The sequence below is a fragment of the Sceloporus undulatus genome, chromosome 1 (genome assembly GCF_019175285.1).
Source record: "Sceloporus undulatus isolate JIND9_A2432 ecotype Alabama chromosome 1, SceUnd_v1.1, whole genome shotgun sequence".
Taxonomy (NCBI): domain Eukaryota; kingdom Metazoa; phylum Chordata; class Lepidosauria; order Squamata; family Phrynosomatidae; genus Sceloporus; species Sceloporus undulatus.
The window spans coordinates 101,168,868-101,182,548 of NC_056522.1; the positions used below are offsets into that span (position 1 = coordinate 101,168,868).

Below are 13,681 nucleotides of genomic sequence, written 5' to 3' on the forward strand. Positions count from 1 at the left end.
AGTCTACATAATAATTACATTAAGGGATATTATTTATTTTTTTTGAAATGTTTTCCCATCATCATTGTTTAAGAGTAATAATGATAATTTCAATATTCTGTTTCAGAGTGAACTATATTTTCCCCATTTTATTGCAGAAAATGACAGAAAGCTGCAATCAGCAATCATCCCCTTTCAGACATATTAATTTTGTTATGTCATTGTCAAAGACAACAAAACAAGAAAGGATTAATGGCATCCACTTGCCATTTTTAAAAAGGAGATTAAAAAGTCTATGAAATGGATAAATGGCTCTTCATACATTTTATATTGTATTTATGAGTTATCCATATTATTATGTGTATATACTGGGGTTCCCAAATTACTGTTTTGTTTTTATGGATTTGCTAGTTTCTTCAAGTTTTAGATACGCCTACTTATATTTTTACCTTGACAAAGGCCTGAAACAGATGGGCTAAAAAGTCCACCGTTGGGTTGTGTTTGAAGCATGGCATTTAGAGGATGCATGCCCTAAATGCAGCCTGAAGCCGTCCCCATGCCACCCCAACCTAGAAACGATAGGTTGAAATGGAGTGAGGAAAAAAGGCTCCTTTTCCGAAGCTGCTTTAAAATAGTGGCGTTGGGCCAGATTGGGGCTATGTGCATGTGGTTGCTGCTGCGCCAGGTTGAATGGTGCTAGCGTGGCCGCATTCTGCCCTTTTTGGGCAGTCTGTTTCACCCCAAACTTGAAAAGAATAAGAAAACATCAATTCTGAAGTAAACCTTTTAAAGATTTTATTGTCTTGTTTTCTGAACATTAAGTTCCTTAGGATGAATTGAATGGGTTAAAAAAATGTATCCACACAATTTCATAAAAATATTAAATGCTTGAATTACTAAAAGATTTATAGCATAATCAATAACTTTCATTAAAAGCTCATAAATCCCTTGCACTTGCACACTATCACTGCTCTTTAGTACTGACCAATATTTTGGGCACAGTCAGTTGTCCTAGAGAATTGGGAAGTGGGATTATTCATATTTAATTTGGTAAACTGAAATTGAAATGCATACACTTTCAATTCAGAGGCATATTACTAAAACTATCCATTGGCCTGGGTGAAGAGCTCCTGATGGGTTTACAAGAATTATTCATTGGAAGGTTTTGCTCTGTTATGCACTATAGCTGAGGAAAGTTTTTTGCTTGGGATGTTTCAGTCCACTGCTCAGATGAAGTAGATATTCAGAATAGTTTTCTCTGAAGAAGAAAGAAAACTCAGTCTAGCATTCTAGTGGGAGAGGGCTTTGCAAATGATTTCTATTGGATCCTTCCCTTTGTTTCCTCACATACCTTCCAAATTATAACAGAATCATAGAGATGGATAGTAAGGATCTCACAAGAGATTTAGTACAGCCACTGATGGAAATCTGCTGTATAAAATGTATTGGACATCAATTCCAATAGCTAGAGTGTTCAGGATGACTCTCATTTGTGGCTAGTGAAATCCTTCTCTGAATATATTACAATGGCAAAGAACAAAAGGTGTGGCTATCACCAGATTAAAGGGATACAGGTTGAGTATCTCTTACCTGGAATTTTGAGATCCAGGATATTCCAAAATCCAAAAACATTTTAAAAACATTTTAAATCATAGGTGTTTAACTTGCTAGCTAATTTAATTTTAATTATTTTTTTTGTATCATCAGGTTTGTAATTTTGCTTTGTTTTAACCTTGTTGTAAGTTGTTTGGCTTACATGTTGGGGGAAAAAGCCAGAATATGAGTTAATTTGTTAGTTAAACTGAAATTTTGATTTTGCTTTTATTACAAAAGAAGGATGATAAGTAAATTGTGCCAAGCATAATCTAGTTAAAGGTGTGAGTAAGCGGCAATCTTAAACACTCAGGGAGTATGCTCTCAGATGGAAATGGGACTTCCAATCTTGTAAGTATGCTTAGGATCATGCAGCAAGTCCCTTGTGAATGTAGGGAATTTGTGTATTTATCTATACATGTTAGAACAGTAATTCAGTGGCAATATTTTGCTGGATTATATACTATACAGTAATTTAAAAACTGTGTATGCGTATTGCCTGCTTACACAAGGCTACTGTTGCATACTTTAAGTGTGCTTCAACTGAGATTTTACTTTGATGGAATTAGATTTATGGCTGTTAACTTAGGGGGATTTGAAAATGAAATGGTGACTTTGAAAGAAAAGGGCAAAATCAATAGCCATTAAGTGAATGAGGACATTTTAATGTATGGATCAACATGAGTTAAGATACTTTTATCACCAAACCAGCTCATACCTCAGATATTTGTTTTGGTCAAACAGAGGAGCCAAAGAAAGACAGAACTATCCATCATTTTGGGCTGTATCCATCATTTTGGACTGTGTACACAAAACTAAGTACAATTCACGGTCAAAGAAGGTAAAATGAAAAAGCAGAAACAATTTAGTGTGTTGAACACACACATGCACACACATTCCTTTATGTATCTTATCTCCTGCTTATAGAAGTCAGAGATAATACAAACAATAGATGCAAATGAAAGAAAAAGAAAGTAGGGCAGACACATGGTCCCATTCCTTCTAATACAGTCAGCAGTGTGCATACAAGATCCTTACTGGATTTCACCACACCATTGCTCTCCCTCCAACACATTACTGTGCTACTGTGACCACTGTTAGGTACTCCATTGCTATGCCATTTGTGCTGCAATGTGTCAGGTAATTTGCAAGATAATGAAGGGTTGCATGCGCCTCATCTAAAAGCATCAGGGGTATTTGTGACCCCAGGTCTAGGCTATATGGATCAGGGCTGGTACCGCTGTTGGTTGGTCTGGAGAAGAAGCTACAGGCTGCTGGATGGTCTCAGCTTGCTCAGAATGACCTGAGCAAAGGTGGTGAATTATGTCAGGGCCCTCTGAGGGGGTGAGGTCATACCTCTTGATAGGAGCCCTAGTGGCACAGTGGTTAAATACCTGTACTGCAGCCACTCACTCACAAACCATAAGGTTCCAAGTTCAATACCAGCAAAAGAGCTCAAGTTCAACTCAGGCTTGCATCCTTCCAAGGTGGCTAAAATGAGTACCCAGCTTAATAGGGGCAATTAGCTTACAGTTGTAAATGGCTTAGACACTGCTAGTTCGGTATGAAGCCAGGTATAAATAAAGCTATTTGTTTGGTTGGTTTTTGTTAGAGTCCATGGCTAAAATGCTGGGTAGAACATTCTCACTGGGAGAGCTCTCAGGCAATCTTTCAAGTGCTAGCTGAGTTTCAAGTAGTACTCCTTATTCACTGAACATATGGATACACCCTGCTACTAAGAAGATTAATTTTGTTTCTAGAATGTTCTGAGTATGCTTTGCACCAATTTTCCTGTAAATGTGTCCGCACAGAAACCATAAATAAATTTTTATCTCTTAATAGATTAAAAATAGAATAATTCATCCACAATAGGATAGAATGGCTTTATGAGTACTCATTATATGTTCTTGGTGCTTTCCTTGATTCCTGTAAGATCTACACTGTGCATATATAAAATAAATATAAAATACAGAAAATATAGTATTAACCCCTGCTTATGGTCTATTCCTTTCTTAGAAAACAGTTGCACCATTATTTTCCCCCTTCCTCATCCCAGTCAGCCCTAACTTCTTGTTGATAAACCCTACTAATTCTTTTACAGATGGTAACATATTGATTTACATATGTATTTTCCATTCATATGCAGTGCTTATGCTTTTCTGTTGAGTATATCCAATGGCACCGAAAAGTTTGTTGCAGGAAAGCTTGGGATAAAAAAGCATTAAAGAAAACATATTCAGCCAAACACTGTAGTTTGATCCTTAGATTTCACTCTTGTACACACTAGGGAGTAAGTCTTTTTGAACTGCTAAGAATCTCATAGTAAACATGCATAGCCTTGAGTAAATGGAAAATGGAAGGCAGAGCACCATGAATGGTTGGTAGGGTACATTCACCTTGCTTGTTTCCAAGCTCTGTGGTTATCTATAAATGTTGCATGGAATGAACACCTAGTACCCACATACCTGCCTTCCAAACCCCCAAGTGACTGTTATTCTGTAATATTCTGCAGTGGCATGATGGGGGGGGGGTTTACAAAGGGTTCAGACAAGACAAGGTGACACCAACAGAGGGGGTGAACCCAGAATTACAGTCTATACTGTGGTGGAAATTCCTTGTTAAAATAGAAAGCTATAGAAAGATGGAGTCACCTTTGTCAGCCAGAGAGACAGTTTTTGAAATAGAGGCTTGGAGTTTATAAAAATTAGAGCAAAGGAGTAAAAACAGCATCATGACCCCTAAGAAGCTGGCACAAACAGAATTAGACATAATATACACAATTTAAGATAAGGATACATTGTTGACATTCAGAAGCAAGGTTAGAAGGAAGCTACTAAATTCCTAAAGGAGGGGGTAAAGAGTGATGATGCAGTTTTAATGTATGCATGTATTTCTGTTCTGATTGTAAGAATTCTGTATGTTTAAATTGTAATTAGCCAATCAGGTGTATTGAAGAAGCTTCTTTGTCTTCAATAATATAAAAAGAGCCATTTTGTCTTGTTCGGGACCTCAGCTTTTTGGAACTTGAATTCCACTGAGTTCAATGTTTTCCTTTGTCGACAATTGGAAATAAACTTATGGATTTTCAATTTACTCGGTTCTCTTGTCAATCATTGCTATGCCAGGCCTAGATCTTTAAGTTTCCTGAAATTTCTGTTACAATACAATTTTTGTGCAGTTGTAACCACAAAACATTTTTATAAGCCCAGCTTACATGTACTGCATCATTATACCTACAAGGCTAAAACTCTATGGTAATATACTTTTTAAACCTTCTAATGTGAATATGCTGTGGCCCTAAGTGGGAGAGTGTGTAAATAAAGTGTGGAAAGGAGAGGAGAGGGCAGAAAAAGCATCTGATTTTATATGGTGTGGTATGGGAAGGAAATCCATGGGATGGAGGTGACACCATGAGTTACTACAGTGGGTGACACAAACACTAGTGATGCCATTGACATTTTGTTTGCATTTGTATCCTCTGTGAAATATCTTGCAAGTTCACAATGCAAGCTGATGCTTACAATCTATTATTTCCAAATTACTTCTATTGCATTTTTTTTTGTTATGTTGTACCTAATAGGGAGTGAAAGATGAGATAATAGAATACTTACTGCAAGAAAGATCTGTAGAGAACTGTGAGCCACTTCTATATACTGGTATTCAAGAACACACCCTGAGACAGTGATGTAGCGATGATCTTCTGGTGCCCAGTCTGGGGCTGGGGTCACAGATGTTACGGTGCAGCCTGGGCCATTCTCCATCCACCAAGACCGGTGCATTGAGATGTTGAAAGTCAGAATAAGATCTGTTTCCTGTAAAAAAAAAAAAAAAGAGGGGGGGAAGGAAAATAAGTCATGGAAAAAATGTTATAACTAGATGACACAGGCTTCTCTCTCTCTCTCTTTCTCTGTCATACACACAGACATACTTGAACATGAGAGCTGAAAAGTAAGATGAATTAAATTTCTCATTCATACTCAATCCCCAAATTGAATTCGGAATCTGAATTTGGAGCTTAAGGGTGAGCATTGCAATTGTCATCATCCCCTTTAGCTTCAAAGCAGAATGACACATTTACAAAACATATAATATGAATGACATCACAATCACTTCCAGCTCTTGACATTTCCCCTTCAACTTCCCCAAAACATTTAGATGCAGCCCTGCTCTGTGATTTTCCTAACTCTTTGCAGGGTAGCACTTATTGCCGAAAGCCATTTCCCGAGACACCACAGCTGTCTCCTGTATTTTCATGGACAACAAAGTCTGACAGCAGTAGGTACATCCAGTGGAAAGAAATGTCTAGAGAAAAAGAATCAGCACATGTGCTCAGTCATGCAAAGAAAAAGGAAAACAAAAGATTCTTGTCAGAAACGGCTTTTCTCAGCCTAATAATCATTCTCACATATCATCCGGACTATAGAGTACCCTACTATTTTTATTATCAGTTTTAGAAATTTTACTTTATAACTTAAAAAAACCCACCCATATATACAAGAATATATATTTTGCCATTTTGGTGCTGACACACCACTTAGGTTGGTGAACAAGAGTTAAAATTAGCAAAATGGAGTTAAGTTGGATGGAACTGCCCATAAATCATAGTATAATGTATATACTGAATACTGAAGTGAAAGGTAAGAATCAAGAGAACTTTAGTGCCGCAGAAGCTAGCACCTTGCTGTTGTCCTCATGACACACTCTGTCACCTCTGATTCCTCTGATCAACTGGTTACATGGGGGAGGAAAACAAGAGAAGTAAGTGAATCAATTTTTGTCTCCCTGCAAAATCTAACAAGCAATTGCTGCTGTCAATTCCACACTGATACAAATCTAGGAAATACACGTAAGCCAGTGCACACAATCTATGCTTTGCTTATTAGTGATGAAAGGAAACACTGACATTAAAGGATCAAAAGGGGGTGACTAATTTATCATTGTTCAAATCCCTGATTTCTGATAATTCTTCAAAACAGAACACCTTACTTACACAGCATTGTGCATGCCATTGAATGCATTGTGAATGGACTCTAAAAATGTCTACAGTAACAACAAGGGACCTCTCCATTCCTTCTTTGAGTAGCTGCCGTATGTTTTCTGTTTAACATCTGTGTTTCAGACACTGCTGAGATAAACAGCTGCCTTGAAGATGTAAAATGTAACAGGAAGTGTTGATACATGTTGGGCATGTCAATATTGTAGTCTTCCTAGTATCTATGTTGAGGATGAATTTATAATCCCAATTCAACAAACAGTTGCTTTCTCTTCGGGACACAGAGCTACATCTGTGCAAGTTTTGTTTATTGCCTAGGAACACACAGTGAATCTTCTGTAATTCTTGGTGATATTTGAAATCCCTCTTAATGAAATTTAGTGAGCTGAAGTAGATTTTGCATATGGCTATGAGGGAGTAGTGGCAGAGAGAAAGAGCAGAATGTTGAAAATGAATATTGTTTGGCACTTTTATGATGACAAAATATGGTTTTGTACAATACAGAGATGGGCGTATTCTGGAAGAAATACTTGAATTGGACTTCTAAGAGGCATTGCTAGCTCAGACAATGTCACAGTAGGGATACTGGCTGGAATCTATTGGGCAGCTATGAATCTGTAACCTAGAGCCATGCACTCACGACTGTTTTGTATTCATGAATCTTCTGTAGACCCTAGTTTAGGGGACACATAGGGACTGTGAAAATCTCCCAATTCTCACTTACCATGTAGCAGCCACTGTAATCAGTGGAAGCAATTGGGAAGCTGCTGGCTGGTGTAAGCAATCTCTGGAACTAAGGGGAATTGCAACCTTCTGCATGTCATATGGGAGAATTCACAGGAGGCAGTTGCTTCCTGATGAACAGAGGAACAGACCTGTTGCCTGGTAAATGGGGATTGTGGGGCTGAGGACAGAATTCACTGCACAGCACTATAACTATATTGCTTTCAGATTTCCAGCCGTAATTCTTTGCTAATTCTCTTGAAGACAGTCCTGAGAAATTGTATCATTCCCCTCCCCCCTGACCACTGCAACATAGCCTTCAAAAACTGCATAGTTTTTCTCTACAGAAAACAGCTTATCCTATGCCAAAAATATTTGTGCAGAAATTATTTTGTGTACAGAAAATGCACAAAAAACTGTGTGTGAATTTTGTGGAGAATAGCTCCCAAATTGTGACAATTCTCATCTGTCTAGTTTTTTCACCTCATGAGAGACTCCTGACACTTCCAAGACACAACTTCAATATTTTTTTTGAATATTTTAAAATATTATTTCTATCTCTACTTCACAGTCAGTGTGTCCAAAAGAATTATAATTGCCATTATCTTTATGAGGATCAGGGGGTATAAAAAGTTTTAATTACAGTTGGATTTAAGAATTCAAATTGTTGAACAGAATGTATTTGCATTTATAGTAGTGAAAGATAGGCAGTTTAGCCCATTCTCTGCTGATATGTCCTAAGGCAGGAACAGGAATCATGCATCCCGCCAGATGTTGTTGGACTGAAACTCCCAGGATTCCTCACCACTGACTATGCTGGCTAGGGCCAAGATCCTTTTTGCCCACATAATTATCCCAATGGAAGAGAACACTGTTCATGAGTTGCCGGGACAGCTTTATCTCCTGATGAAAATGGCTTTTGGTGTTGTCCCCCAGCTGCTGCTACACCTTGATCAAAAAAGGGCTTACTGTATGCTGACATAAGTGAAGCAAGTACACACACACTAGATCTTAAGAGCCTGCTCAGAATAAGACCACCAATAGGATTTCAGGCTCAGGCTGTTGGGAGTAACAGTCCAGCATCTGAGGGATGCACAAGTCCTACCACCTAGGTGTAATTGTTAGTCCCAAGTAGAGTACATCAACTAAATCCATTTCTGAATGTAAATCTCACTGCTTTAATGGATCTCCTTTAGTTGAAACTAACCATTGGATTTAGTCCTAAATATTAGCTACAGTTTTAAAGACCTATGAAATATCTATTTAAAAAGCATTATTTCTCTTCTAACTGTCCCAGTTTGGTAGGAACTGTCATAATTAATAATCTGTCATCCTATTTTTGAGCTGCTTCTAAAATATCCCAGTTTCTCTTTCTTCCTCTCACTCTCCTTCTTTGTCCTCAGCTTACAGGCTACAGCAAAAGAGATTCCACTTCAACATTAGGAAGAACTTCCTGACAGTAAGGGCTGTCTGACAGTGGAACACACTCCCTCGGAGTGTAGTGGAATCTCTCTCCTTGGAGGTCTTTAAACAGAGGCTGGATGGCCATCTGTCGGCGATGCTTTGATTTCTGCATGGCAGGGGGTTGGACTGGATGGCCCTTGTGGTCTCTTCCAACTCTATGATTCTATGATTCTATACTTCAATTGCTACAAACTAAGTTCAAAGTGTAAAGTTAGTTTGCATTCACTTAACAGTCAGGAGAGGAGAGGAGAGGAGAGGAGAGGAGAGGAGAGGAGAGGAGAGATTTCCCTAGCAGTAGTATATTTGGGTCTGGCTTGATTTTGAATAGACAATTAAAATCCCATTACAAAAGACTTGGGGGAAATGAAAATTGCTCAGACTACTTTGTTCAGATGGATCAGCACAGCTGCCTCTATTTGTGGACCTCCTTTGGATCTTAGCTATTGTGATAGTTATAATTAGCACTTTCCACTTCAACATTTACTACTGCATCTTGGAACCCAGTTGTCATTAGGAAGCCGGGGGGAATCATTGCACAAGGAAGTACTGGATACCTACTTGCATAACATCAGAAGAATGTTTCCCATTATTATAAGTCAGCAAGAAAACTGCAGCCAATATGTGCTCACTAACTTGAAGCATGTACCTGGACTGAGCAGTTATAAATCATCTTTATTCCACAGCTAGAAGGGATCTTCATTAAATTTGGCCAGATGGGCACAGAGACATACAACTTCAGGAAGTTTCCTGAACTATATTCACTGACCTGCCTACAGAACTCTGAAAACCAGTGTTAGGAGCTTCTGTACATTTCTTTTCAGTGTCCAGTCATCAGACCAAGAAAGGGGAATGCATGTACCACTCAAATAATGTTAGACAGCAACTCTCATTAGTAATGGTGGGAACTGTAGTTCAACAAGAGCTGCAGGCCACTATTTCTTCATATCTGAATTTAACAAACAACCATTTCAATAAGGATAGTTTAAATAACACTGATAAATGGATGTGCTTTTCAACAATAATTCCAAAAATGAAACTATGAAGACTTCTACAGCTGGTTTCTAATTTTCAGCCACAATATGCAAAAACTCATTTTACTGTACATGCCATAATTAATTTAACAATGTGAACCCTGCTCTTCCATGCAAGAAAAGATGAACTGTTTGGCATGGTTGTATAGAGCACCAGCTGAACCAGACTGGGACTAAGGTTATGATAACGTTGTTGAGAGACATCTCCCAATGGAGTATATATTTTTGTTATCTTCTGCTGATCGCCTTTAAAATCCACAAATAGAACAAAACACAGTGGTTGGTTTCTTATCATGGAATAGAAACAGTGGTCGCTTGATCTACTTCAGAGGTTCCTAACCTCATCTTTTATGCACACACCTATATTGTAATTGAAAGCTTTTGGATATCATGGTGAACAAACTGTACTAAACATTTTTTTTACAAAGTCGATGACAGTGTTCAATCTGTCCTGTCTGATGCTTGTTGCTATCAGTAAACATTTTCATTATACAGATTACACCTGACATTTAATACCTTATATTTTCCAACAAACAAAGTGAAGACTCCATGACTTTTTTCACTCTATTTTTTCTGTTTGGTTCATCCTTTTCACTTCCCTCTACAGGTTAGGGACTCACTCATTCAATGTAGGCTCCCATCAGACTACCTACAGTATTCTTGCCGGCATTTCATGGACCATAGGCCAAGACCACTTCAATGAATCCTTAACATATTGACCAGGCCAAGAAACTGAATTATAATGTTTACTACAATAATATCATAAAATCATAGAATCATAGAGTTGGAAGAGACCACAAGGGCCATCCAGTCCAACCCCCTGCCATGCAGGAAATCCAGATCAAAGCATCCCCGACAGATGGCCATCCAGCCTCTGTTTGAAGACCTCCAAGGAGGGAGACTCCACTACACTCCGAGGAAGTGTGTTCCACTGTCGAACAGCCTTTACTGTCAAGAAGTTCCTCCTAATGCTGAGGTGGAATCTCTTTTCCTGCAGCTTGCATCCATTGCTCCGGGTCCTAGTCTCTGGAGCAGCAGAAAACAAGCTTGCTCCCTCCTCAATATGACATCCCTTCAAATATTTAAACAGGGCTATCACATAACCTCTTAACCTTCTTTTCTCCAGGCTAAACATACCCAGCTCCCTAAGGCGTTCCTCATAGGGCTTGGTTTCCAGACCCTTCACCATTTTAGTCACCCTCCTTTGGACACGCTCCAGTTTCTCAGTGTCCTTTTTGAACTGTGGCGCCCAGAACTGGACACAATATTCCAGGTGGGGCCTGACCAGAGCAGAATATAGTGGCACTATTACTTCCCTTGATCTAGACACTATACTTCTATTGATGCAGCCTAAAATCGCATTGGCCTTTTTAGCTGCCGCATCGCACTGTTGACTCATGTTCAACTTGTGGTCTACTTGGACTCCTAGATCCCTTTCACATGTTGTCTCCTTAAGCCAGGTGTCCCCCATCCTATATCTGTGCATTTCATTTTTTTCCCCTAGGTGCAGTACCTTACATTTCTCCCTGTTGAAGTTCATTTTGTTAGCTGTGGCCCAGCTTTCTAATCTATTCAGGTCATTTTGAATTTTGATCCTGTCCTCTGGAGTATTAGCTATTCCTCCTAATTTGGTGTCATCTGCAAATTTGATAAGTATTCCCCCAATTTTTTCCTCCAAGTCATTGATAAAGGTGTTGAACAGTACTGGACCCACGACAGAGCCCTGTGGAACACCACTGGTCACTTCTCTCCAGGATGACAAGGTGCCATTGTTGAACACCCTTTGGGTTCGGCCGGTCAACCAGTTACAAATCCACTTAACAGTTGCCTTGTCTAGCCCACATTTTACAAGCTTGTTTGCAAGAATGTCATGGGAACTTTGTCAAAGGCCTTACTGAAATCAAGATATACTATATCCACTGCATTCTCTTCATCTACCAAGCTGGTAATTTTATCAAAAAAAGAGATCAGGTTTGTCTGGCATGACTTGTTTCTCTGAAACCCATGTTGACTTTTTGTGATTATGGCATTGCCTTCTAGATGTTCACAGACTCTCTCAGTTAGAGTTGGCATAGCCCTACTATTGTTGTTGCACTCTCATCTGGCCTGGACAACATAGTCAACAGTGAGGAATGCTGGGCATTTCCTTCCAACAATATCTGAAAAGCTGCATGAGTCCTACCCCTGTTCTAGAAAATTAGCAGAATAGATCCCTAGTCCACTGAAAGAAAAAAGAAGGTACACGAGTATATCCCACAGAATATAGTACTAGGATCATCTATAGTTTATTTAATCCATATATGAATCTATGATTAAGTACCTTTTTAATGGCCTTATAATGCAATGGCATCTTAGCACAATCCTATAGATTTCTACTCAGAAGTAAGCTCCATCAAATTAAACAGGGCTTACTCATAGGTACGGGCACACTTAGCTTTCTTATGAATATGTGGTTAGCCAGTAACTGAACAAAGAAAATAAGATATAAAGAACACAAGATAAAATTTAAAAACTGTATGCACTGGTTGCTCAGTCCTTGAACTTGGAATTTACTTCAGTTAATATGTGAAATATCTTTACAGCAGCCAAGACAGAAAATTGCTTTGTGGCAAGGTTCCATGTTATAAATATTTTATTGAGCATTAATAAATAATTAATTCAATTTACAAGTGTATTAAATATAAAAATGTGTGCTATAGAATGTTGAAGCATATGGGAATCTCAAACTCTGATTTTATCAGGGTAGGTGAGAGAAACAACTCTTTAAAATGTGTCCTCTCAGGAAATCTTTATAAAAATAAGATATTGTTTTACTGGTTGTTAGAATCCTAACAACAGGGCAAAGGGAAAACCATCAAAGGAACTGCTGATTGTATGAAGAGTAGGATGTTACCACATTACTTTCAAAAATAATAAAAAGATGGTTTCTTGTTTTTAGAGCAAGTAACCATGTCTGTATTTCTAGGAAAATCTTTCCAATTCAAGAATGGTTATCAGATCAAGCAAAACTATTATATATTGCACAGGATGATCAGTATGGAGATGGCCCATTTTATGCTGCAAGCTTAATATTGTGTTTTGTTTATTAATATTTAAACTAATAGTAAGTTTTAAGAGTCAGTGTGGCATTGTGGTTAGAGAATTAGATTGTGACTCTGGAGACCAGGGTTCGATTCCCAGCTCAGCCATGAAATCTACTGCATGACCTTGGGCAAGTCACACTCTCTCAGCCTCCGGGGAAGACAATGGAAACCCTCCTGTGAACAATTTTTGCTAAGAAAACCCCATGATAGGTTCACCTTAGGTTCACCATAAGGTGGAAATGACTTGAACACACACAGACACACACACTATCTTATGCCTGCTCAGAATAAGACCCTTCTTTTTAGCTATGTTATAAAGATGATCTATAGCTGTTCAGTCCAGACACTTGTTTCAGGTTACCATTACAGATTGGCTGGAATATTCTTGATAACTTACAATAATGCAAATAATTGTTCTGATGATATACAAATAGATATCCAGTACTTCCTTCTGTAATGATTCCCCCAGGTTGCCCAATGACAGCTGGATGGTACCCAGATTCTTCTGGGCTATCACTCCCTACAAAAAAACCCACAGCCACTTCCTGGGCCTTGCTTTATTTCTCCTTCTCTGCCAGCTACAAATAGGATTCTGGTCATTATGTGTTACTATACTGTTTTCAGACATGATTAGTGTGACTCAAAACAGCCAGATTCTGCTTCAGGGCTGGACAGCTTCAGCAGGCTTAGCAGGGGGTGGGGGGCAGATTTTCTGGCACGGTGAGCCATTACTTCCAAAAATGACAAAATGAAGCAAAAAAAAAATAAAATGCTGGAAGTTAATTTCTGGTATGCAGGTGTGTGTGTGTGTGTGT

At 38.6% G+C, this 13,681-nt stretch overlaps 1 protein-coding gene across 2 annotated transcripts in view; it reads right to left on the bottom strand.

Annotated features, from left to right (window-relative positions):
- NKAIN2 (sodium/potassium transporting ATPase interacting 2) overlaps positions 1–13,681 on the bottom strand; it is a 718,671-nt gene that overhangs the window by 159,122 nt on the left and 545,868 nt on the right. For both annotated transcript variants that reach the window (XM_042480285.1, XM_042480275.1), the window contains exon 4: positions 5,184–5,384. In XM_042480285.1, the coding sequence (XP_042336219.1) occupies positions 5,184–5,384 (201 nt within the window). The remainder of the gene's footprint in view (positions 1–5,183; positions 5,385–13,681) is intronic.